General features: G+C 43.7%; 2 protein-coding genes and 1 pseudogene across 2 annotated transcripts; all 3 read left to right on the plus strand.

Annotated features, from left to right (window-relative positions):
- The first annotated feature begins 7,168 nt into the window (after nt 1-7,168).
- Nucleotides 7,169-8,733, plus strand: LOC133930075 (glucan endo-1,3-beta-glucosidase 8-like). Its single transcript, XM_062376784.1, has 2 exons — nt 7,169-7,512; nt 7,626-8,733. Exons 1-2 carry the CDS (start codon nt 7,169-7,171, stop codon nt 8,731-8,733), a joined length of 1,452 nt encoding a protein of 483 aa, XP_062232768.1.
- Nucleotides 8,734-12,743: 4,010 nt separating this feature from the next.
- LOC133931058 (fasciclin-like arabinogalactan protein 1) lies at nt 12,744-13,547 on the plus strand (annotated as a pseudogene).
- A 7,423-nt stretch (nt 13,548-20,970) lies between these two features.
- Nucleotides 20,971-22,154, plus strand: LOC133930076 (syntaxin-124-like). Its single transcript, XM_062376785.1, has 2 exons — nt 20,971-21,565; nt 21,663-22,154. The coding sequence occupies exons 1-2, from the start codon at nt 21,131-21,133 to the stop codon at nt 22,152-22,154; spliced, it is 927 nt and encodes a 308-aa protein (XP_062232769.1). The 5' UTR covers nt 20,971-21,130.
- The last annotated feature ends 3,228 nt before the right edge of the window (nt 22,155-25,382 follow it).

Below are 25,382 nucleotides of genomic sequence, written 5' to 3' on the forward strand. Positions count from 1 at the left end.
ATACACACTTGATAAGATATTCAAGCCATCAAAGTGCTTAAAGTGATTATCTAAGACAATTAATCACAAGATTAGAGAGTGTTTAGTGCTTATAAGCCTAGAGTGAGTTGTAGCTAGATGCTACAGCTTGAAGAAGGGATCAAGAAGTGATCCTAGCTTGTACTTCTTGGTACGTCGGCGTCTTGGAGTCTTAGTGACTCACTGGCATCTTGGACCTTGGTGGGAAAGCTTGTTGACCCTCCGACTTGGTGTGGAGCAGCAACGAGAAGCATGTATGGGGATGTGAAGACCCTTACTTTCGTGGTTCAAGCTTTAAAGTGATCACGGTGGCAAGGAACCGAAAGAGAGGCTAGTGGTGAGACCTTGCCTTTGTGGTTTAGTGGCTCATCTAGATGGAGGCCTTGTCTTTATGACTTGGTGGCTCAAGAGCCATGATCAGGTGTCGACTGAGAGCATATCATTTATGGAGCTTCAATGTGGACTAGGGGTGGTATTCATACCATCGATATCATGGGATAAATATTCTTGTGCCGAGTTTGCTCTCTCTACCTTCTGTACGTTTTCGCATTTATATTTTTGTAATTTACCTTCTTAGATAGGTTACAAGCACTTTGTTTGGTAGAGTAGACTCACTAGATAAACCTAGAGCACATTTAGATAGAAATTTATATAGGTTTATTTTGTGTAGTTTTGGAGCCGAATAGATTCTAAGTGTTCTAATTCACTCTCCCCTCTTAGGACGTCATCGATCCCTTCAATTGGTATCAGAGCCAATACTCACATCTAGCTCTTCAATTTGTATCAGAGCTTCACACCTTTCACTAGATTTTACCAATTCAAATGACATTTGAGCCTTAGTCTCATTGTGGTAGGTTAGACTTCACCACCTAGTGAGTTGTGGCGTTCGGGGTTGGGATGAATTCCCATAGTGCTCCACTTTTTGATGGCACAAACTTTCTCTGATGAAAAATTCTAATGACTTGTTATTTGCAAACCCGAGGGATAGATGTTTGGAGAGTTACCAAGGAAGGGATGAGGCAACACATTACTAACAAGGAGAGGCAATTAGATGCATTGGCAGCTCATATCTTTTATGGAGCTCCAACATGGACTAGGGGTGGCATTCATGCGATTGATACCACGGGATAAACATCCTTGTGTCGAGTTTTCTCTCTACCTTATTTATGTTTCCGTATTTATATTGTTGTAATTTACCTTCATAGATAGTTTGCAAGTGCTTTGTTTAGTAGAGTAGATTCACTAGATAAACCTAGAGCACATTTATATAGAAATTGATATAGGTTTATCTTGTGTAGTTTTGGAGCCGAATGGATTCTAAGTGTCCTAATTCACTCTCCTCTCTCAGGACGTCATCGCTCCCTTCAATTGGTATCAGAGCCAAGGCTCACATCTAACTCTTCAATTTGTGTTAGAGCTTCACATATTTCACAATGTTTCATCAAATCCAGTGGTATTTGAGTCTTAATCTCATTGTGAGCGGTTAGGCTTCACCGCCTAGTGAGTTGTGACGTTCGGGATTGGGATGAATTTTCATAGTACTCTACTTTTTGATGGCACAAATTTCCCCTAGTGGAAAATTCTAATGACTTGTTATTTGCAAATCCGAGAGTTAGATGTTTGGAGAGTTACCGAGGAAGGGTTGAGATAACACATCACTAATAAGGAGAGGGAATTAGATACATTGGTAAAGAGTATCATTTTATCATCTATATGTGTTGATCCATTTAATCGTGTTTATTCTTTCACTAATGCACACGATATTTGGACTAGTCTTATTGAAATACATGAAGGCACAAAGAATGTGCGCAATGAGAAATATCATTTGCTTATTATTAAACCCAATGGCATCAAGTAATTACCCTATGAAAGTGCTAATGATATGTACTCACTTTTGAATATTCTTGTCAATGAGATTAATAGATTAGGTTTGACGCCAATTGAAGATGATCAAGTGGTGAGAAGAATACTTTAAGCTCTTATTTCAAAGTACAAGTTGATAGTCTCTATCATCTACGACAACAATGACATCAAGAAGATAACTTCAAGTCAAGTGCTTGACAAGATCATCACCCATGAGATGATAATGAATATGGTGGTGAAAACTTCTTCCTCATCTGACACAAAGAACCTTACTCTCACAAGCAAGCAAACTCAATACCAACAAATGAAGGCAAGGATAAGGAGAGAAAAGCAAGAATCAAGCTCAAGTGAAGAGGACAGAGATAAAGATGAACAGAGCTATGAAGAGGATGATCAAAGCACATCAAATTATGAAAAAATTGATCCTAAGATGATCAAACTCTTCTCAAAGTTAGAGAAAAACATAAAGGGGATCAATACAAAGGTTGATCATTCTATCTCTATTAAAGACTTGATCAACATAATTGATCATATCAAGAAGGAGAAGAAGACGACCAAGAATAAGAGGGAGACAAGGGGAAGAGCCAAGGCATTCACAAGCATAGGAAGATGGGTGAGTGATGATGAAGAGTCAAGCTCAAGTGATAAAAGCTTCACCATCTCTCCTCCCCCTCCAAGAAAAGCTCTTCCTCAAGGTCGTTATCACACAAGTCGTCATCATGCAAGTCATCTCATAAGTGTCTTATAGCCAAATGTATGAATAGCGATGTAAATGATGATGAATCCGATGAGGATTCTCATTCTTATGATGAACTCCTTCATTTGATCAATTAGCAATAAAGGGGCCTTAAGAAACAATCAAAAGAGCTTAAAAAATTCAATGCACTTAATGACATTAATACTATCTTTGTTTCTAATTATGAATAATTATTGAGCAAATTTAATTTGCTAAACAAGAAGCATAATGATCTTAATGCTAAATTTGAGTGCATTGAATCTCAAACTAAGGTCTATTTAAAACAATCTACCTCTTTATTTAATTTTAATCTTAAGGTAGACGCTTTTTACTTCTTGTGATGATTTAATTGCTTTATCTAGCTCACCATTTTGCAATGAGATTTGTATTGAGAATGTTATTGTAGAATCATTTAACAACCTAATTGCATAAGAGAATGATGAGCTTAAGCAAGAAGTGAAGAAGCTCAAGAAGGACTTGGCGTATTTAAAGGGCAAATGACATTTCCAACCTCCTCAAGATAACCGTGCTTTCATAGTGAATAAGCTTGTGGAGGGGCCCACTGTGACATGCTTTAATGTGAGAAACCGTCCAAACAGTATTCTAATTAATCATTATATTGATCATTTTCTTAATCACGACTTCAACGATTAATCAGAATACCGCTCCGGTAGTCCCGGCACGTGCTCTGTGCCCAAGATCGGAACACATGCCTTTCCAACATAACACATCACAATATAGCTTAATAAAGAGCGAGTAATTAACATTTTATATTACAAGTCTTTAACATGCAACTATTTCCAACAATTTACATCAAAAGGTAACAACAACTGCGCAGCGAAAACTTAAACCTATACAACCAAAAGAGAGTGGAGCCATGTGCCCTTAGGCTCCACCCCAAAGCATGACCTCAAAGAATAGGATGAACTATTGTTGCCCACCACCCTGATCAGCAGGCATGAGGTAGCCAAACACCGGCTCTTCCTCACTAGCAGCACATGAAAACGCAGGCATGAGTACGAAGCCACATGGTTAAGTTAAACATAAGCGGTAAGAAACCTAGGCACATATGTGTGAGCAACTAAATTAACCAACGACAACATAATTCTACCCAGCCATAACCAACTGAACATAAATAATTGGAACCATTATGAATATATAAGCAACAAAGGCCAACTCATCCATCTCCCACGTACTCAACCACAATCCATAATCGAAAACTCTATGATTGATGCGGATGAAACAATAGTATGCTCATGACTGAGAGTGTAGCATTTCAAAATATTTTTACACCCTACAGTAGGATACTCCTGGACCCACACGACTTGAGGACCATACGGCTCATGCGACCAAACAGGTCCACATAATGGGGTACTCGTGTCAACCTTTCCCAATAAGTTCCAACCATTTGGATCGTTCATCGCTCGGCGCGGAGGTATTAGAACTACTCCCAGAGCAAACTAGCACCTCTTACGAGCCTGCCCGGTCACACTGTTGATGTTCAGACCCAAATGATTACAGCTATAGAGGTATTCGACTCGCCTTACCATTAGATCGGCATGTGGTGAGTAAGGTAAGTGCTAAAGTCAATGGCATCGACGGATAGCCTTAAATGATGCAAGCGGTCTACGGTGTCCGGGTTCCTCTCCCGAACTACCCCGAGGAACTCCTTTGGAGCAGAAAACACCCCTAATACGGTCCACATCTCGCCTCATACTCACCACTCATCCAACCATCATCAACAGCCCGTCAAGGTTAAAATTATTGTGAACAACAATTAAACCTATAGCTCGCGAACGATGGAACATTCCACCGTTCGACTTTTACCGGTGACCTATGCATTGCTAAGCACATAAGTCGAATTTGTACTTAGATGACAACATGTTCTCAAGGCTACAAGGATGCGGGTAACCAATATCTCAAGGTAAAGCTAATGCAATCAACACAGGATCTACCCATTTATACCCAATGCCGACTCGCTAAATATGCAATATACATAAGCATAATTTATCAATTTTAAACTTCATTCAATTGAACAAAGGTGCAATATGCTTAGTTACTTGCCTTGCTGCTCAGGTGGCTGCTTATAATTGCCCAAGCAACACTCGCAAAAATTCAAAAGATTAGAGTCGTTTTTAACAACGGTCGTATCACGCTCCGGCTCCTTGTTCACTAAAGAAAAGTGCATGTAATGATGAGCATGAGTGAAATACAATAATGCATACTACAATATGCATATGATGAATTTCCATAAAATATGCCATATAAATCATAAAAAAAATTCATAGTTAGAATAAGTCATAAGGAGACTAGAAAAATTGGTTTTGCTAATTTTGAACTTGTAAAGAATTAATGGTGAATTAATGAAGCCTCAACCTAATTAATTAATCTCATAAATCTAATTAACTATTTAATGGATGGGGACATTTTTAACAGGTAGAGTAGGTTATTTAGAAACCAAAACAATTGGTTCATAATTTTTTGAGCTACAGAGAATTTATTATGAATTTTACAAGTTTCAGCCAACAGTAAACTGCGCTGAAATGGTTCTGTCTGAGTTGACCGCGGTCAGACCGCCAATAGGGGCGGTTAGACCGTCGGGAGTCGTAGTCAGACCACCGGCGTGGAGAGAGGTTTGGGTTCTGGCGGTCAAATCGGCCCGAGGGGCGGTCGGACCCCTTGAATGACGGTCAGACCGCCAAAAAACGCGGTCAGACCGTTGTATGCGGCCGAGGGAACTTGGTGAGCTCACCGGCGACCATTCCAGTGACATTTGGGGTGGGGATTTGGATCTAGAGCATCATCTTGACCTCCTCTACCGCATAGGACTACACGCATAAGCCGAAATCGACCAAAACTTAGCTATTGCTACCAAAACATCAACAACTCATGAACTTCAACCCTAGGTCCAAATTCTTAGATTTCAACCAACCAATTCGTGCATCCATGCCATGGGAGCCTAGGAGACTCACTCAAGACGCTTTGTCGAGGTTGGGGACCGCCGGGAGAACGAGGAAACAGCAGGAAATCGAAGACCGGTGTTCCTTGTGCTTCAACCCAGAACATCAAAAAATATCAAATCCGACTCGAATCTTTCAAAAAAACGAAAATAAATTGGATGGATGGATAGCTTATGAGCTCATGATCACGTGAATACCACATACATACCTCGGCTTCACTTCTAGAGTGCAGATTCGAGGGAGGAGTGAGAGAGAGCTTGAGAGAGGGGGGGGGGGGGGTTGCTCCCTTGCTTGGCCGGTTGAGCACGGGAGAGGCACGGGTGAGGGAGCACATGGGTGGGGCTGCTGCCCAGGAGGGAGAGAGAGAGGTGGTTGGCCCACCGAGTGGGGCCCACGTGCTAGAGAAAGGAGATCACTTTAACTGCGAATTCTATTTTTTTCTCTCCCAAATTTCTTTCTCTTATCTAATTGACTCAGAATGAAGTACTCTATTGTGTTAAAATATTTTACCTCAAATTTAATTATGACGCTAATGATACATAATTAAGCTTGATCATGCGATTATGGAATTTAGGACGTGACATTTAAATGCTATCAAGAAGGTCCCAATGCAAACAAGTGAAGAAGGAGACAAGAAAAAGAAGAAGATGACAAATCCTCTCCAACAATACCTCTAACCTCTACACCAAGCCGAACTATAAAATCAAGACAAAGAGCAACCACTATAAACTAAAAAGAAGAACAATGATAAAGTAGTTGTATATATAGTTGGGAGAAATGATTGGAAGTGGAACCAATCCATTTGGTACTCACTTCTATATCATCGGGAGAATTCTTTTACTGTACAACAGATAGTATTTCCATCCGATTCATATAAACTTCTCTTGCCACCACAATTTTCCTTCGCTTGAACACTCCACGAATTATGATTAGGAGTTATTATCTATAAAGCAGTCTAAATTATGCTTATAAGACGTTGGCTACACCTGGGTTCATCGTGTGCGGCAAGCCGCGCCATCTTTCTAGTAGTTTAGTAGAAAACGAGCTGAACCCACGGCCGACTCATCTCTTTTCCCATGCACGGCATCATTTCTCAAATGCCATGCACGCCACAGAAGAAAGAGAACCTGAGCTTTTCCTTCCGTATTAACAAACTTGTGCTCTGGTGGAAGCCCCCAGTACTTGGGCAGTGGCTCTTGATGAGGTAATATCATCACCCTTTGTTTTTTCGTTATGTTTTGTGTCCTTCGTGGGTCCTTTTTTAACTTATGAGGGTTTTTTTTTTCAGAAAATGTATATAATGAAATATTCGTGGCTCAATGGTTGTTCCCAATATAGACACCTTTATCTGTCCACCCCAATCCTGGACCCACCAGCTGCCATTCTCTCTTGACTAGCTTCCTCCGTTTTCTCAGGCCGAGGCTTCCGCATGTCTCCTCTGCTGCTCACATTCCAACCGCTTTACCCGCCATTTTCCTCTCCTCTCCCTTCATCCACCGGAGAGGAGAGATGCACCTCACGAACACTACCAATCCTGACATATCAGTACCACGATCAATCCAAGGCAAGGAAAATCAGGTGACCACGCGCCATGGCTCGGCTCTTGCAGCTGCTGGCCGGCGCGGCCGCGCTGCTGCTTGCTGCGTCCCCGGCCATGGCCGACAACGCCGTGGACGTCGGCGTGAACTGGGGCTCGCAGCTCTCACACCCGCTGCTTCCGGCGTCGGTGGTGAAGATGCTGAAGGAGAACGGCATCTCCAAGGTCAAGATGTTCGACGCCGACCACTGGCCCGTCGGCGCGCTCGTCGACTCTGGCATCGAGGTCATGCTCGGCATCCCCAACGACATGCTCGAGACGATGAGCAGCAGCTACAGCAACGCCAAAAATTGGGTCAAGGAGAACGTCACCGTATACGGCGACAAGCTCAAGCTCAAGTACGTCTGCCTCGAGCGATCAACATCCCGCGCCTGCGAAGCCATTCACACATGGCCTCGAATCATTCGGTTCAAATTGATCTTTCAATGACAAATGTTATTTGATCGAGCAGGTACGTGGCAGTGGGTAATGAGCCATTCCTCAAGGCCTACAACGGGTCATTTATGAAGACCACCGTCCCGGCGCTCAAGAACATCCAGAAGGCGCTTGACGAGGCCGGCATCGGTGGCACCGTGAAAGCGGTAGTCCCGCTCAACGCCGACGTTTATGTCTCCCCGGACGATAAGCCGTCCTCTGGCGCATTCCGGCCCGACATCAACGATCTCATGACCGACATGGTCAAGTTCCTGCACGACCACGGCGCGCCCTTCGTCGTCAACATCTACCCCTTCCTCAGCCTGTACCAGAGCGACGACTTCCCCTTCGACTTCGCCTTCTTCGACGGCGGCAAGAACATCCAGGACAAGGGCGGCATCAGCTACTCCAACGTGTTCGACGCCAACTACGACACGCTGGTGAACGCGCTGAAGAAGGCCGGCGTGCCCAAACTCAAGGTCGTCGTCGGCGAGGCCGGCTGGCCCACCGACGGCAACAAGAACGCCAACCTCAAGCTGGCGAGGCGGTTCTACGACGGACTCCTGAAGAAGCTGGCCAAGAAGGAAGGCACCCCGCTCCGGCCGGGCAAGCTGGAGGTGTATCTGTTCGGCCTCTTCGACGAGGACATGAAGAGCATCGCGCCGGGGAACTTCGAGCGGCACTGGGGCATCTTCACCTACGACGGCAAGCCCAAGTTCCCGATGGACCTGACGGGGCAGGGGAACGACAAGCTCCTCGCCGCCGTGCCCAACGTGCAGTACCTTCCAAAGCAATGGTGCGTGTTCGACGATTCGGCCAAGGACAAGTCCAAGCTGCCGGGCAACATCGAGTACGCGTGCGCCAGTGGCGACTGCACGGCGCTCGGGTACGGCTGCTCCTGCAACGGGCTGGACGAGAAGAGCAACATCTCCTACGCCTTCAACATGTACTTCCAGATGCAGGACCAGGACGTGCGGGCCTGCGACTTCGACGGGCTCGCCAAGATCACCGACAAGAACGCTTCCACGCGTGGCTGCCTGTTCCCGGTCCAGGTCGTCAGTGCCGGCGGCCGGGCGGCGCCGGCGATCGGGTGGGCGTCGCTATTGGCCTTGACTGCCCATGTCGCTATGATGCTGCTTGTGTAGAGTGCAGCTTCGTGATACCGTGTAGAAGACTGCATGTGGAAGATTGTACAATGCCCATGTTGCCATGAGCTCATGATGCCTCTTTTGTCTCATGATGGAATGCAAAGTACACTCAAACTTGCGAGCCATGTTAGCACTACTACAGAACTACTGATGGCAATCGAACACTCCCGTTTTCGTTTCTCTTTTTCCAGTGGAGCGTTCGGTTTCTGTACCATTGGATCCGATCTGCAATCTGTGCTCCGGCCTGGAAATACAAAACCGCATGTATATGAGTAGAGCTAGGGCTTAGACCGGGCTAAATTTGGGCGGCCCGTAGCATGATGATTTGGCACGGCCTATGGCACCACACGGCACGAGAAAATTTAGACTGTGTCGTCATGGCATGGATACACGGGCCGTGTCATGCCCAGGGTCTGGGCACAGTGGGTGGCCCAGTCTGGCTCAAATATTGGGCCATGCTTGGGCTATCATGGCACGAAAATGACCTATTGGCACACAAATGGCATGTCAGTCTGTCGGAACCCACTCACCCATTGCCTGAGGAACTTTGGATATGAGGTAAAAGACTGATGAACCATGTGTTGCCGGGGGACCTGATCTGAGGGATGCACCTAACTTGAAAGTAGTGAGCATCTCACCACACTACCATAGTTAGACATGTCTAGTCAAATCGCCCCTAACATTCTCGATTTTCATAAACGGCTCAGTCAGGATTCTTCAAGAATCAACTTCTGTATGTAAGGTCATCACAAGTTACATCATGCCACATGCACTAGGTTGTAGGCCTGGCTTTTCACAGCTAGCTCCATGCAAAAGGCCTCCATAACTTTTAATAGAGCTTGGCATCTGTAACTAGATGAGATGAGAGAGAGTGTGCGTGAGTGGAGCAGATCCTATTAGTCTGCTACGTTGCAATTGCAAGAACTGAAATTTTTTGTGGCAGGGCTGGCACTGGCACTGTGCTGCGGTGGGCCAAAGATGGCATGCCACTAGCTACCACAAGCAGAGCCTCAACCGATGGAAATGGCGAAAGCAAAAGGTGGCACGGGTAGTTAAGCCAGCTCGTGTATTCGACATGAATGACCTTGCCATGCTTCATTTTTCTCTCTTTTACCTAGAAACAGTAGCAAAAGGTTCTTTAGGCATCGTGTAGGTTGATGCAGTACTCACATGACTAAGTAGGGAGCAGACATGACTAGAGAGACAACGGGCAAAGAGGCAACAGGCAAAAAATCAACATTCACATAATGCCTATATAATCTATATTTTCGCTGCTCACTTTGCCACCGAGTCACCAGCTCATTTGTTCACGATCTTCATAGTTCACCGTTTCACACTAGCAACAACATCAAATCCTCACACACAAAAATATGCTCCCTAGTGGTAGAACTGGTAGGAAAAAAACGTAATAAGATGTTGTGTATGCAGCAGCTCTCCAAGTCCTAGTTCATCCATGCCCGAGGCTGCCGATCCATGTCGTTTGTCCCCGAGCATGGGAGACTATGGGATGGAAAACTATCGTTTGGACGGTATGGCCGGCTACGAGGAGGAGGAGCAACACGAAGGCGAAGGCTATTCCATGCCGGAGGAAGCAACGACCAACTACCCCGTTGCAGAGACGGTGATGACTAATGATACTGTCGGGCCATCTGCTCCGCAGATGGGATGAGCAGAATGTTGGAAGCATTTCACTAAGAATAAAAAAATGTGCAATGGTAAGTTGGTTGTAGTGTCTCCAACTTACTTGTAATTACGGCAAAAAGGATATTCTATAGGCTCACATGGTGGTACGGAGCATCTGAACTGCCATTATACAGTATGCTTGAAAAAGTTTGCCATGTGAGAACAAGGAGGAAGAGTGCAAACTCAACTGAACATCTCTGCAAATGGCTCTGTAAGTACATGGGTTTATGGTCCTCAAATAGCTCACGATGAAATTTCTAGGCATATAGTTATGAAAAAGCTACCCATTAGGATGGGTGAAAGTGCTAGCTTTGAAAGAATCATACAAAAAGTCTTTTGTCCACAGTATAGTAATGTGTCTAGGAAAACCACCAAGAGAGATATAATGAGAAGGTACCAAGAAAAAATGGATTTTCTAAAATGAAGTTTTAGGGCCGTAAGCTTTTCTGTTGCCTTGACATCAAACATTTGGACGCCTTCATACCAGAGGACATGCTACCTTAGTGTTGTTGCCCATTACATAGACAACAAGTACAAGCTAAACAAAAGGGTCATAGGATTCAGGGTTATTGATGAGTCACACACTAGAGAGGCTATAGTCGCACTCATCCTAGACGTTATCTAAGAATATGGGATAGAAAATAGGATTGTTTCTATTACATTGGATAACGCATCGGTGAACACATCGACCGTGAAGACATTGGAACCATATAAGCAGAGCTACATTTGTGGATATGTTCTCCACCAAATATGTATATGCCACATCATCAACCTCATGGTATAGGCAGGTATGTCGCAGGTAAGTCAATATATGAACAATATCTTTAGTGCTATTCACTTTCTTTCGAGCTCCCCATTGGTGTACAACAAATTCAAGGTGTGCTGCAAGATTAACAGTTTGAAACCAAGAAAATTCGACCTAGACATGAAAGTTTGTTGGAACTCAATATACACTATGCTAAAACAGGTAAAAGGGTACGAGAACAATTTCAGCAATTTTATCAATGCTCAAGGTATAGACATATTGCTTACTAACACAGATTGGGAAGTTGCTACAAGTTTACATCATCTCTTAAAACCATTCTATAATGCATCAACACAATTGTCTGGTACTTACTACCCTACATCTCCTCTAGTTCTTGAATGGCTTATGAAAATTGTTGACACGTTTAATGAGCATAGTAAAAAAAAATGCTAGTCCCTATTATTAATGCAATGAAGGAAAAATACTTAAAAATATTTTGATGTCATTCCACACTTATATTGTTTTGCTCTCGTCTTTGATCCACGTAAGAAGTTGGATAAATTAGATATTGCTTTCTGTTTTATTGGCGATGCACTTGATCTTAATTACTTAGCTGCTTACTTACATGTTAAATTTGAGATATTTTGAGTTTTTAGTATGTACCAGAAGAAGTTTGTCCAACCTCACACGAGGTCTGAACCAGCACAAAATGAGAAAAGAAAAACTACGACGGCTAACATGTGAAAGAAGCTGAAGGGCAAGGACTCTTCTTCCTTAACTCAGCCAGCTAAGTCATCCTGGAACCCCAACACAGAGCTCAACCACTACTTTGAGTTGGATCATGTCTCTCATGATCCACTACTTCAGGATGATGACCAGATCGATCTCCTTGGATGGTGAAAAGACAACAAACGTCAATTTCCTGTGCTATCCCAATTCACACGAGATGTTCTTCCTGTGCCAGTATCAACTGTATCTTCATAATCAACATTCAGCACAACGGGAAGAATAATCGAAGAACGAAAGTCGTCTCTAACACCCGAGATGGTCGAGGCACTCACTTGCCTCAAGGACTGGGAGGCTACGAAAAGTCGACAGCAGCACCAACTAGAGGATCCAGAGATCGCGAATGCCATGGCCGATCTCGAGCTCGAAGATGAGGATTAATTATCTTTGTAATAGTATATGGTACTATTTTCCTTACCGGGGAAAACACCACATTGGGGTGTGTGTTTTTTAACGAGGCCGTGTTCTAGCATGTATTTATAATTAATAAAGTTCATATTCCCCAATTGCATTTTTTTTGCAATTAATAAAGTTCATGTGTGTAACGTGGCTTCAGTGGGCTGGTTGGTGTGGCAGCATTGCAGCAAACAGTCTAGGCGTGTTGGCGCCATTTCATTTTTCGCCCACAAAATGTTGGCGCCAGTTTATTTTTCGCAAAGTGAGACGCAGGAGGCAAAAATCCTTGCCAAAATGCCAGTTCATTTTTTCTCCCATCCGTCCTCCTCCTTATCCTCGAGGGTTCGAGGTCGTCCAAGTCCACTCACACTGCACTCTACACTCCTCACCCCGCACAATGCGCCACCTCCGCCTCACCGATACACTCATTGTCCTCATTCTTGTCCTTCCTGTGTCTGGTGGGGGCAACACACTAGTGGCGACGGCACCCGTGGCCTCGTTGGCATCGCCAAATGTGATGAAGGAGATGGCGAAGGGCGGGTGCAAGGCATTCGTGGACCTAATTGTGGCGTCACCCGACATGGTGTCCATGTACTAGTCCACCATGAAGGGTGGCATGACGGTGTTCAGCCCCTCCGAAGACACCATGAATGTGTTCATGCCCAAGTACAAGAACCTCACCGCTGATGGGAAGGCAGAGCTGCTCCTGTTCCAAGCCGTGCCGGTGCACTACTCTCTGGAGAGCCTCAACTCCAACAACGGGCCCATGAACACCCTTGCCACCAATGGCGCAGTCAAGAACTACAACTTCATGCTGCAGAATGAGGGTGACGTCATCAACATTAAGACTGCCGCCTCCGCGGGTGCCCCACACTGGTCAAGTCCACTCCATAGTGCTGAACAGGGACCCCCTCGCCAAGTTGCCATCTACATCATCAACCACATCGTCGAGCCCATGGAGCTTTTCAAGCCCGCACCATCGCCGAGTCTCGCACAATCGCCCACTCTGGAGGCTAACGTGCCCAAGGCCATGGGCCACCTGGGGCCCGTAGTGGGAGACTCTCCTAGGCCCGCTGCGGCCGACGCCCCTCCGAAGGACCAGAAGAAGAAGGCCAGGAAGAACGCAGCGGCTGGCGCGTCGTGTGTCCAGTGCCTCGCCGCTGTGTTGGTTGTCGTGGCCATGACCTCCACATTTGCGTAGCGAGGAGCTTTCTTTTGTTTTTCTTTTCTTTTATGTGTTATTCGGTCCAAGGCACGGCAGGAAGAGAGCATGGCGCGGGAGGGGAGAAAAGACCGCCACCGCGCTTGATGCTGAGCGTGCAGCTACTTGAGGAGACACCATGGATCCACCGCCGAGGTCGAATCCACCGCCATCTAGGTCACTCGGATCTAGTGCAGCAGTGGTGGCGGCTGGCTGGGACGTGGAGGGTCATGCATGTGCTGGCCCAGCCCGAAGGGGCCTGTCTTGCCATTGGGCCGTGCCTAGGCCTTGTGAGAGACGAGTCATGCCAGCCCGGCACGGCACGACGTGCTAATCATGCCGGGGAATTGTGGTCTGACGTGGCCCGAGGCACGGTAGGGTCTGGTCGGGCTAGCCTGGCTTGGCCTAAGTCCCACCTCTATATATGAGCGTAGGGAGTTTATTACGCCATCATTCTTCTTGACCGCATTTTAGGAAAAAAGAAATCATTCTTCTCACCCTCCCACGCGGGGTGGTGAAGATGAATTAACTAGAAATTCAGATGATTCTTCCTACATGCTGCTTTACACGAATATCAATATAAATAAACAGCTCTTTAAACCTAGAACTATTCAAGGGCATGCCTCTCAATCAGGTGCCTAGAAACTGAATTTTTTTCAGTCAACTATTTATCACCGTTGGATGTACTCCAACGGTTGTCCATCATCTTCTCTAGTAGAATAGACCTACTGCTATGTTTCTCTCTATTCCTCCAACAGATCACTACCCTACCTCCTCTGCTTCACCTCGCCTACCTTGTCTCTGACAGCTGTCACCATCGAATTCGCTCCCACCACCCACCACCAGCTAACCAATCCATTTTGTTGCCCCCACCGTCGACACTGCCCACCACCAGCATGCCTGACCCACGGCTCCGGCAGCACCGCCGCCGCCCACCGCTGGTTTGGTTACCACCCAAAACCCTCCCTCTAGGCCAGGCTGCACCAAACCCCAACCTTAACCCATGGGACCCTAAACCTCGCCATTGATGGCGGACATGACAGCTGTGGCAAACAGGTGGCATTGACTAAATTTTTTTGTGTTTTCAGGCGATTGACGAGGAGACATCCTGTATATTATTCAATGATATGGTATGGTTCCATATTATTTAGGACACTGATTCATTTTAGATAGAGTTAGTGTAGGACCGAGAATGACGACTAGAGGGGGGTGAATAAGTGCATTACCAGTATCTTTCAAAACGGATGACCTTTTTCCTTTTATCACCCAACGCACCTCAAAACCAATAACGGAAGCAAAACTGAAGGGAATCAAGTTGCTAAGGAAATCCCTAGAAAAACATATGGCTCTCGTGGATGTATATGAATGCTAGGTTTCATTAAAACTCATTCTATAAGTCATTGCCACAAAAGATTGCAACTTTGAGGAAGAAGACCTTCGAATCAAACATATGGCTCTTCTTTGTGGGTTGTGTAGTGGGTTTCTTGATGGTTTGTAGTGTGACATTGATTTTGTGCTTCTCAGCTTCTAGTATAGTAGGTGAGGTAAAAACGGTCTTACCAACTCCATTGTGTGCCACCCTCTCAAAACCCAATCCCAAGGTTAAACATGCCTTATTGGCACACATTTTGGTCTTGGTCAAGATCAAATCTATTTTGCCCTTGCCTTCTGAGAACTTCTCCTTAGTTGAGCTTGTCCTTTAGGACGATGCAGGTAGAACAGTTTGACTGCACATCCTTAGAATTATCAACACTCTACAATCTAGACTCTAGCTCCTTTATACGCTTGTCTTCCACATCAACATCCTTTGAGAGCAAAGGGTAATTCTTGCAGGTGCCTAAGAGAGTAGGTCCAAACTCTTCCTCAAGGAGCTTCTTCTCGACAGTCTCAAACCAACTGGCGACTTCAGTATGCAAAGTCTTGAAACTCAGCAAGCTCACTCATGATCACATGGCAACTATCACACTCCTCATCATTGACCCTAGACTTAAGCAACTCAAGCTCAAAAGATAAAGCACCCTAGCCTAGACTTGAGTTCCTTAACCCCACGAACCGCTTTCTTAAGCAATATGTCCTGCCTAACAAACGCACCATTCAAGGTATCAACCTGAATAGAAAGTTGGTCGTAGGAGGGTGATACCTCAAAAGAATCCAGCTTGAGGTTGCTGTTGTTGTTGTCCGCTATGAAGCAAAGGTCGGTGAAGTCCTTGGCCTTCTTCTTGTTCTTTATGGGCTACTCCTCGTCCTCTGAGCTCTCCTCCAAGCTTGAGGAAGTGTCAACGTTACTGAGCACCACCACAAACGCCTTTGAAGCCACATTGGCCGCCTTCTTGGCCATCTTGTCGCAGTTCTTGTAGAAGTACTTCTTAGACTTTTTGTGCTTGTCATGATCGTGGTTGTGGTCTTCCCTCTTCTTGAGTTTGGGGAAGTCCGTCTTGAAGTGATTGATGTCACCACACTCAAAGTAGGTCTGAGAATTACCCCTTCTCCGATCACGGTGGATGTTGTAGAAGCAAGCAAACTTCTTCACAATCGGTGCAAGATCTTCATCATAAAGCACATCCACTTGCTCCTATATAATAGATACCAAGGAAGACAAAGCAAATCCACTCGGTGAAGTGTTAGCACAACAAAAGCTATCTCTAGCCTGATTACCACCACTACGTCTGGAAAGCAACACCATGTTCTAAGACAGAGGATTTTCGAGACCTATCCGAGATGCCTTGGCTATCTCGATGGACTTGAGCTTGCTGAAGAGTTCATCACAAGTCAATGCGTTATAACTGGATGATTCTTCAATGCTCGAGATCTTAACTTCCCATATGGTACGATCAAGATCATAGAGAAGTTTGATTGCTCTCTCGTGGTCAGAATGGGGCAAAACACCAGTTGATCTAAGGTTGCTAATAATTCTATCAAATCTAGCAAACATAGCATCCGAGGATTAACCAGGCCCTTACACAAACATTTGATATTCTTGGTTGTATGTGCTCTGACACCAAGCCTTGATTTAGTTGGTACCCTCATGAAAGACACTAAGGGTAGTCCAAATCTCACGGGCTGTACGGAGTTGTTGAACCCTGCCAAACTCATTCTGACTCAAACTTGTGAATAAAATATTTTTAGCCTTGTTGTTGGCCTCATACTGTTCGATTTGAACCTAAGTCATACGAGCAGTAGAGATCTCATAGTTGGAATCAACTATTTCCTATATTGCACTTTCTTGGCTTAGAAAATAAGCATCCATGGGTACGTTCTAGTACGAAAAATCACGGCCATCAAACTGCAGAATCTTCCCACTTCTCTCTATTGTTGCATACAGATCATAAAGCCGATTAAGGTCAACAGGTAATCAAACCGACTCTGATACTAATTGTAGGACCGAGAATATTGACTAGAGAGAGGTGAATAGGTGCCTTACCAGTACCTTTTGAAACGGATGGTATTTTCCTTTTATCACCCAACGCAACTCAAAAACCAATAGTGGAAGCAAAACCGAAGGGAATCAAGTTGCTAAGGAAATCTCTAGAAAAACACATGGCTCTCGTGTAGTTCCATTAAGATTCATTCCACGAGTTATTGCCACAAAAGATTGCAACTTTGAGGAAGAAGACCTTCGAATCAAAAAGGAAGAGTGTCGTATGAAGAAACTCTCCAAGTTGAGGATCTAGAGGCAAGGGAATTCAACACCTACTTGTATGCATTTGTATGTGAATTTTATGTCTCTAGCAACAAGTAGATTGACTTCTCAAGGTGCTAAAAAATCAGCCCAAAAACCAAAATGAAAATCACATCCAACAAGGAAAAACTTGCAACAAAGCAATAGATTCAATAGAAGGAAACTGAAGTAGATGAACAGGAGCATCAAAGGAAATATACACTTCATTTCTTCAGGACCTCAACCCTATTTTAGGCAGATTACAAATTCTTTTCCTCATTAAAAACTCTCACCTATTACAAAGTCTAAGCTTTCCTCTCCTCTCTCTCTCCAAAAACTCAACCACACAACTCTCTAATGGCTGGCTCAACCTCCCTCAACAACCTTACCCCTCTATTTATAGGCCTTAGGAGCTTCCTTAGATGTCAAGCTTCCTTGTTCTCGAAATATCCCTATCTTGTAGTACACTCCTACCTACCACCGAGAGTATTTTGGTCCATTTTTTATTCAGTCCATCGAACGACCGTGGCTTCTTCACAACTTAGCTTTGCCTCGATGCTAGCTTCGCGATGATGCCATATGCACTTCACAAACCAATGGTTTTGAGACCAAACCACAAAACCACCTTGCACTCTTCTCAAAGCGTGACTCACTGCCTCTTGCTCTGGCCCCAATTAAGCATCCATATGTCAACATGTGTACTCTATTTTATGATCTTGATCACCGGCAAGTCTCTTCCGCTCACTATCTCTTGGGCCACCTTGTCACTTGCACTGGTATCCCCTTCGCTTGACTTTATCAGCACGTCGTCTTCACCCATCTTCTCATACTTTGCTTGATCTCCACGTGTACATCTAGGATCACCCTTGACTCCACCCGGCTCCCTCGATCGTTCAACACTAAGCTCCCTGCTTAGCCCCGATCTCCCTACTATCGGCCACCAAGTTGCATCCATCACCTACACATCATGAAACAAGCAAACATGTATCTCCAACAACATATAACTTAACCAACAATTAGTTCAAATCGAAATCCTTAGTTCAAAACATAACTCAGAAAAATAATGAACGCCGCATGATTTGGCGCACATTCCTTCTAAGAGCCGAAGCATCTAGCATGTGCAACTCAGCAGACCACTCTGTCTGGAATCCTCTCTACAAGAAATACTCCGGTGTGCATTTCATGCCCATCGCTGGACATTCGGCGTGTTCAAGTCCACCAAAGCCAGTTTGCAACCTCTCTGCAAGAAATGCTCCAGTATTTACTTCACCCTAACGCTGGACCATCCGACGTGTACTTCAAGTTTTGCCTCTATCTTGAAATGCTCTGACGTGTACTTTGTCCGAACACTGAACCATCCAGCGTGTTCAACTTTCAAAGTGCCAGACCATCCGTTGTGTACATTTTTCCTAGACTCGGAGACAAACACACCAACTCGATATTCTCTACAACTTTGGTTAGTCATGATCATAATAGTTATACATATACATGCTTTTGCAACCCTACAAATCAACAAACCAAATTCACAGCATTGCCAATCACTCATCACAAATGAACTAAGGCACATTTCAACTTGGTTTCTCAATTAGGCAAAACTTGAACATCTAGTTTGACCTTCTTTTTATATGTTAGAAATGGACAAGCAAAAATATAGATCAATAACACATAAACACTGGAGGCACCAATTTTTACGTAGGAAACCCTTTTGCGGGAAAATCCATGGGGACACTATGCACTACAGTAATCTTTGCTATATTAGAAAAGTTATAAACGCAAGGGATATATAATGAGTCATTAGCTCATCCCTTGTAAGAGGTATATCTGGTCGCATAAAGTGACTTGAGTCCAAACAAATCCACTAATATGGAAGAATCCACCCCAATAGACCCAGCCTTTCATAATTTAAACAGTATTTGGATCATTGTCTAGGCGCATTGTAGTTCACTGTTGCGCCACCCTCTAGTTACTATCCTAAAAGCAGTATAATTACGGTTCACAAGATAGGTCAGTTACTACAAATATATATTGTTTGTAACTTGGTACCTCCTATAGTCGTAATTATATGATTTTTGTCATGTGATTGTAACTTGTTCACCTCTACCGACAGATGTCAACCCATCTAGGATGAGTCAAACATAAGGGGAGGGCCTCCTGGCAATATCCGGCATACTAGTAATCGATTATTTGGCCTTTTGTACCAAGATTTCTTACCTCTTACTTTCATAGTTATGAATTGCGAAATATTATCATGAAATTAATAAGTAAGCCTTCCATCATCCCTATTGGTATTGGTTTGGGTCACTACCCAGAACCCTGCCAGAGCCCTACATACAGGTGCTGCATGGTTGTCATCATCTCGTGTCGTGCAAAATCTAACCTAACCTAATTGTGAAACCAACAATATTTCCTCCGTAGTTGATACTAGGCTTGTAACCAAAGCAAGCTACTAAGTGAAAAAAAGGGTTTGGTTTTCCCCCTTTCATTAAAACCGCAGATGTAGAAGTCATTTCACAAAGCTAGGGAATGTGGTAGAAGAGGAATAGGCAAAGTGAGCTGGCTGGTGAAGGTTTGTACTAGTAGAGCGGCCTGCATGTAGGATGCGATCCATACTAGATTTGACCAACTACCCATCCTACCTTCTCTACCTTTTTGACAACCATCTTTTTTGTCTCAGTAGAGTCTTTCAATGGCAATCCAGCAGCAATAACGGAAGCAACATGAATTAGTGGATTCATGGTAAGTTCCTCGTGTAAAAAAAGAAATGGTTAAGGATACAATCAACCAAGATTTTTTTTTTCTATTTTGTTTTCAAGGCATTCCAGGTTGGAAGGCTAGAGTCAAAAGTTGAGCACATGCACCCTCAGTTACGATCTAAAAACAGTATAGTTGTGATCCACAAGATATGATAGTTATTATAAAAATAGTATCATGTTGTAACTGTATAACAACCCTAAAACTTCATCAAAATATAGTCTTCATGGATTTTATTTTGTTAAGCGTATTTTTTACAATAATATGCTTCAAACGGATTGAAAATCGGATATGTGGTTCTAGATATATTGCATATGTCAAATTGGGATTCACTAAGACAGAAATAAAGTATTGGGTCGAACTCTTCTTTGGTGAACTCAATCACTTGCTGCCGTTACTCAACAGTTTTCTCCTGACGTAGCTAGGCCATCCTGGACTTGAACCAGAGACCTCGCCCGTGAAGTAAATCATCGCCCACGTTCCAAAATTTTGCGCGTGTGATTCGAATCTATAAAAGAATCTCCGTTGCATGCTTTGGTGGATGAAGTTTGATGTGTATGTGACACCAGTAGATTGACTCTCTTGGTTTGTTGGCTTACGAAAGGCTCAGCTGGCTCGATCGGTCATAGTGGCATAACGTAAGTCTGTTTTATGCCTAGACGCAGAATAAACTATCCATATATATTGTATATCTATATAGATAGATAGAGAGATGCATTTATATATATGTATATACATTAACATTATGCTATACTTTGGTTCCTTCAAGGTTGTGCTGGAGTGAAAAGGGAATGTTTTTCCAACTGTCATTCTACATGAGTGCATATCTCGAGGCAACTGTGCGGTCATGATAGTGCAAGCACTTCCGCTTGCACACGTGACGAAAGTGCTCTCGGCACTGGCTGCCGTCGAAACGACTGGAGCAAGACACCGGCGAGACCGTGAGAAGCCTTGCATGCCATATTTGCCACAAATAGGGAGAGAGAGTCCATACTCTCCTACAGGGGAGGGAGGCCTTCCTTTCTACCATTTCCTGCCGATTGCTAGTTTCTTGGACGCCATATATCCGTCTAGGGCGGCAAGCCATGTCCATTCTTCCAAACTCCCCGTAGTTCTTGAATGCATCAATTTGCTGTTCGGTCTTCGCTGCGCTGATTAATTGATTGTCTCCAAGATGAACGACCTTTTCTCGTCGAGCTCGTTCAAGAAATATGCGGACGCGAGCCCGCAGCCGTCGGCGGGCGACATGGAGGCCGGCGGCGAGAGCGTTGTGAACCTGGACAAGTTCTTCGAGGACGTGGAGGCCGTGAAGGAGGACATGCGCGGGCTGGAGGGCATGTACAAGCGCCTCCAGTCCGCGAACGAGGAGAGCAAGACGGCGCACGACGCGCGCGCCGTCAAGTCCCTCCGCGCCCGCATGGACGCCGACGTCGAGCAGGTCCTCCGTCGCGCCAAGGCCGTCAAGGGCAAGCTCGAGGCCCTCGACCGCTCCAACGCCACCTCCCGCAAGGTCCCCGGATGCGGGCCAGGCTCCTCCACCGATCGCACCCGCACCTCCGTCGTCGCCGGCCTCGGCAAGAAGCTCAAGGACATCATGGATGACTTCCAGGTGCGTACGTACGTTCATAAAAATTTGTTCATCATGAATGCATGCACCAATGCACCATCATCCAATGAATTAACGAACGAGCATGACACGAACGCAGGGGCTGAGGACGAGGATGGCGGCGGAGTACAAAGAGACGGTGGCACGGCGGTACTACACGGTGACGGGGGAGAAGGCGGAGGACAGCACGATCGATGCGCTCATCTCGTCGGGGGAGAGCGAGTCGTTCCTGCAGAAGGCGATCCAAGAGCAAGGGCGTGGGCAGGTGATGGACACCATCTCGGAGATCCAGGAGCGGCACGACGCCGTGAAGGAGATCGAGCGCAGCCTGATGGACCTGCACCAGGTGTTCCTCGACATGGCGGCGCTCGTCGAGGCGCAGGGCCACCAGCTCAACGACATCGAGAGCCACGTCGCGCACGCCAGCTCCTTCGTGCGCCGCGGCACCGTCGAGCTGGAGACCGCGCACGAGTACCAGAAGAGCAGCCGCAAGTGGATGTGCATCGCCGTCCTCGCCGGGATCGTGCTCGTCGCCGTCCTCGTCCTGCCCGTGCTCGTCAACCTCCGCATCTTAACGCTCCCCACCAGATGATTCATCTCCGAGATGTCGCCATTCTCTTCGTGCTGTTTTTGTCTCTTTATCCGTACTTTTTTTATCACGATTTCCGTTTTGGTTTCAGGGGTGTACCCTTTTCTTTCTGTAGACGTAGTAGTCTTCAAAAGCATGTACAAGAGTGATAATGCCAGTTTCAATGCCAACAACTTCATACATTGGAATGCGGAACTTTATGGATTTAGGAGTAATTGCTCTGTTGTTTACAAAATTCATATGAAGTTCCTTGCTCTGCCACTGGAACAAAAATTAGTTGAACAATGAAGTGTTTAACCGAGTCTAACGCATGGTCTATCTTGCAACTGTTTTCCCAGTAGAATATGTACACTTTATTATTATACTGCAATGTATAAAGTTCAGGAAATAAAATGTGTAATATGAATAGAAATTCATATTTCATAGTTCCTATACAAAACATTTAAGATAACTGCGTCGTACTCCCTCTGTGCACGAACGGATTTCAAAATTCACTTTTTGTAACTTTTGATCAACAATTATGCTAACTACATATGAGTTTAATGATGCAAAAATGGTACCGCTATATTCATATTTTAATGTAGATTCAAATGGTTATGATTTTGTAAATAGTAAAAATATATTGTTAGAAGAACTTACAGTCAAAGTTCAATTTAGAAGACCGGGTTAAGTCAAATTGTGATATTGCAAGAAAAGGACTCTGCAATAATCTGTCAATAATCTGTACACATCTTTACAGCCAAAAACTATACGACCTAGGAAATCTATCTATTACCTTAGTAATTGGCCAATGAAAAGAGTCTCCACGTTCGCTCTCAATGCCGCGAAATTATCACGCTAATCTGAAAAAAAAAAATCTAGACCACTCATTACTATGAACATTTAACGGTGTACGCTCTCAAGGTCACGAAATTACCACGTTAATCTGAAAAAAGAAAATAATCTAGACCACTCATTGTTATAAACATCTAACGGTGTACATTTAATCAAAGAGTCCATATGAACTACCATAATAGATTTGGTAGTTTCGGTGAGTTGAAAGAAACATTACAGATCATTTAATCAAAAAGTCCATATGGATTACCCTATTAATTTGGTAGTTCTGGTGTTCGGTTACAGACATGTAACTGAATCGGATACAAACTCTGACTCGGAGATGTTTCTTCTGTATATATATTAAAGAATATGCATCGCCATACAACAAAACAGACACGACAAAATTCTAGCTCTAGCTATATCATCAAAGTCTGACGATGGATTTCTTCTGGGACGATTTGACGATTTTCTGCCGCAACTTCTGGTTTCAACTTCGCAGATCAATTTCAAGTCACTTGATCTAGCAAGCTATAGTAACTCCTGGTATGCTACTTCCACATGTCCTCTTCATGGCTGTCACTATATTCACATACACATTACATATCATCTCATGTTTGTTATATCATCAAAGCTTGACGACTAATTTCTTGCTGCGACGATTTCTGGCTGACTTGCTGGATTCACCGAACCTCTAGATCTCGCTTTTTTTGGTTGAAGTCAACTTCTAGCACCACAGTAGCTGTCTGATACTTTGCCGAGACGTTTTCTTGCCACAACTTCTGGCTTCAACTTCGCAGATCAATTTCAAGTCGCTTGACCTAGCGAATTGTAGTCAACTTCTGGTATGCTACATGCACATCTCCTCTTCATGGCTTTTGTGTATTGACATACAGATTACATATCATCTCATGTATGTTAACTGCAAAATTATTCTGCACATATAATGTGATGTAAAGTCAATTAGCTGCAGCCTTTTCAGTAGAAAGGTAGATTAACAGATGTTCTTCTGTTGAAAACTTTTGTTATCCTTAGGTGGTTAATAACTTATTTACCTTCTTACTATTCAATCATTTTCTATCAACATCATGAACATATTTTGTTTATTGATTTATATCTGCCTTTTGTACTTTGAGTTACTATCACAATGGCATAAAAAAAAACTGAGTGAGCTCACAACAAAAGGACAAATATGGAATATTAAAGTGAAAGTGGTACGCCTTTGGGAATTAATTAATAACAAAACAGATGAGCTTATGAGCTTGGATATGCTACTAATGGACCAAAATTTATTGTTATTAACAGTATTGGTATTGAACTCTGGAAATGCATATTTTCTTAATGTTTGATAAATTCATCTTTGATTCAACATGGTGAAATAATTCATGGTACTATCTGGAAGAGTCTAATAGATACCTATAGACCATTGAATGAGAGTTCAGTGTAAGCATTCAGCAATTTTAAAGTACAAGAATCCACCATATACCGTCTAGTGAGCAATGAATTAAAAATTGTGTTCATCTATAATACAAAGGTGATGGAGGTGAAAGAACCATCAAATATATTACAGGAATACTATTTTGAGTCTGCTAAAACAGATACACTACTAGAACGAGAAAATGATACTAAACAATGCTCAGTTGTGTACTTATTTATTTTCTAATCACTTTTAATGTATATTAATTTATCTCTAAATTTTCAGATGTGATTGGATTACTCACCAATATTTCATGAGTACAACAAAGGACAATAATGAAGAACACTGGCAATCCACGAACTAAAGATATTCCTAAGATTGAACTTCTCCTGTTAGAGTAAGATAAGGGTATTAATTAATTTTATGGATAGGAAAGAATTTTTTCTTGCATTCAGTTTTTACATTAAATGTTTCAAAAGAATTCAGGGGCGAGAAGGCTAAAATAACATTATGGGGAGAGCTAGCTCATTATTTGAGTGAAGATGTAATTGGAAAGCATACAATTCTTATTGTTACATCAACAATAGTTGAAGCTTCAAAGTTCAAAGGTAAGTTCAACAATTTTGTAATATACTATGATGCTTCCTGATCAACAAAGCTAATATATAAATGAATCAAACAATTATATCTTTAAAGACCACTAGCACCACAAGATTGTATACAGATTTAGATGTACCAGAAACCTAGAATCTTATTGACAGGTATGTAGTATGTTCTCTGTTATTTTTGAAATATTATTATTAATTTTTTACATTTATAATTATTACATCTTAACGCTAGAATTTACAGGCACTCAAGGGAAGAAACTTTATCAAAAATGATGGAGGTAAACAAAAGTACACATGGGACACTAGAGGAGCAAATATTTTATAACAGAAGGATATTACGAGACATCACTGAAATGAGACACGACAATCCAACAGATCAAGTATTAACATCAA

The sequence above is a fragment of the Phragmites australis genome, chromosome 10, assembly GCF_958298935.1.
Source record: "Phragmites australis chromosome 10, lpPhrAust1.1, whole genome shotgun sequence".
NCBI lineage: Eukaryota > Viridiplantae > Streptophyta > Magnoliopsida > Poales > Poaceae > Phragmites > Phragmites australis.

Excerpts from the sequence above, each read along its gene's own strand:
- LOC133930075 (XM_062376784.1), top strand. The coding sequence starts at position 7,169 with ATGGCTCGGCTCTTGCAGCTGCTGGCCGGCGCGGCCGCGCTGCTGCTT. Across the intron at positions 7,513-7,625 it reads GGCGACAAGCTCAAGCTCAA|GTACGTGGCAGTGGGTAATG; the intron begins GTACGTCTGCCT and ends TTGATCGAGCAG.
- LOC133930076 (XM_062376785.1), top strand. The coding sequence starts at position 21,131 with ATGAACGACCTTTTCTCGTCGAGCTCGTTCAAGAAATATGCGGACGCG. Across the intron at positions 21,566-21,662 it reads ACATCATGGATGACTTCCAG|GGGCTGAGGACGAGGATGGC; the intron begins GTGCGTACGTAC and ends ACACGAACGCAG.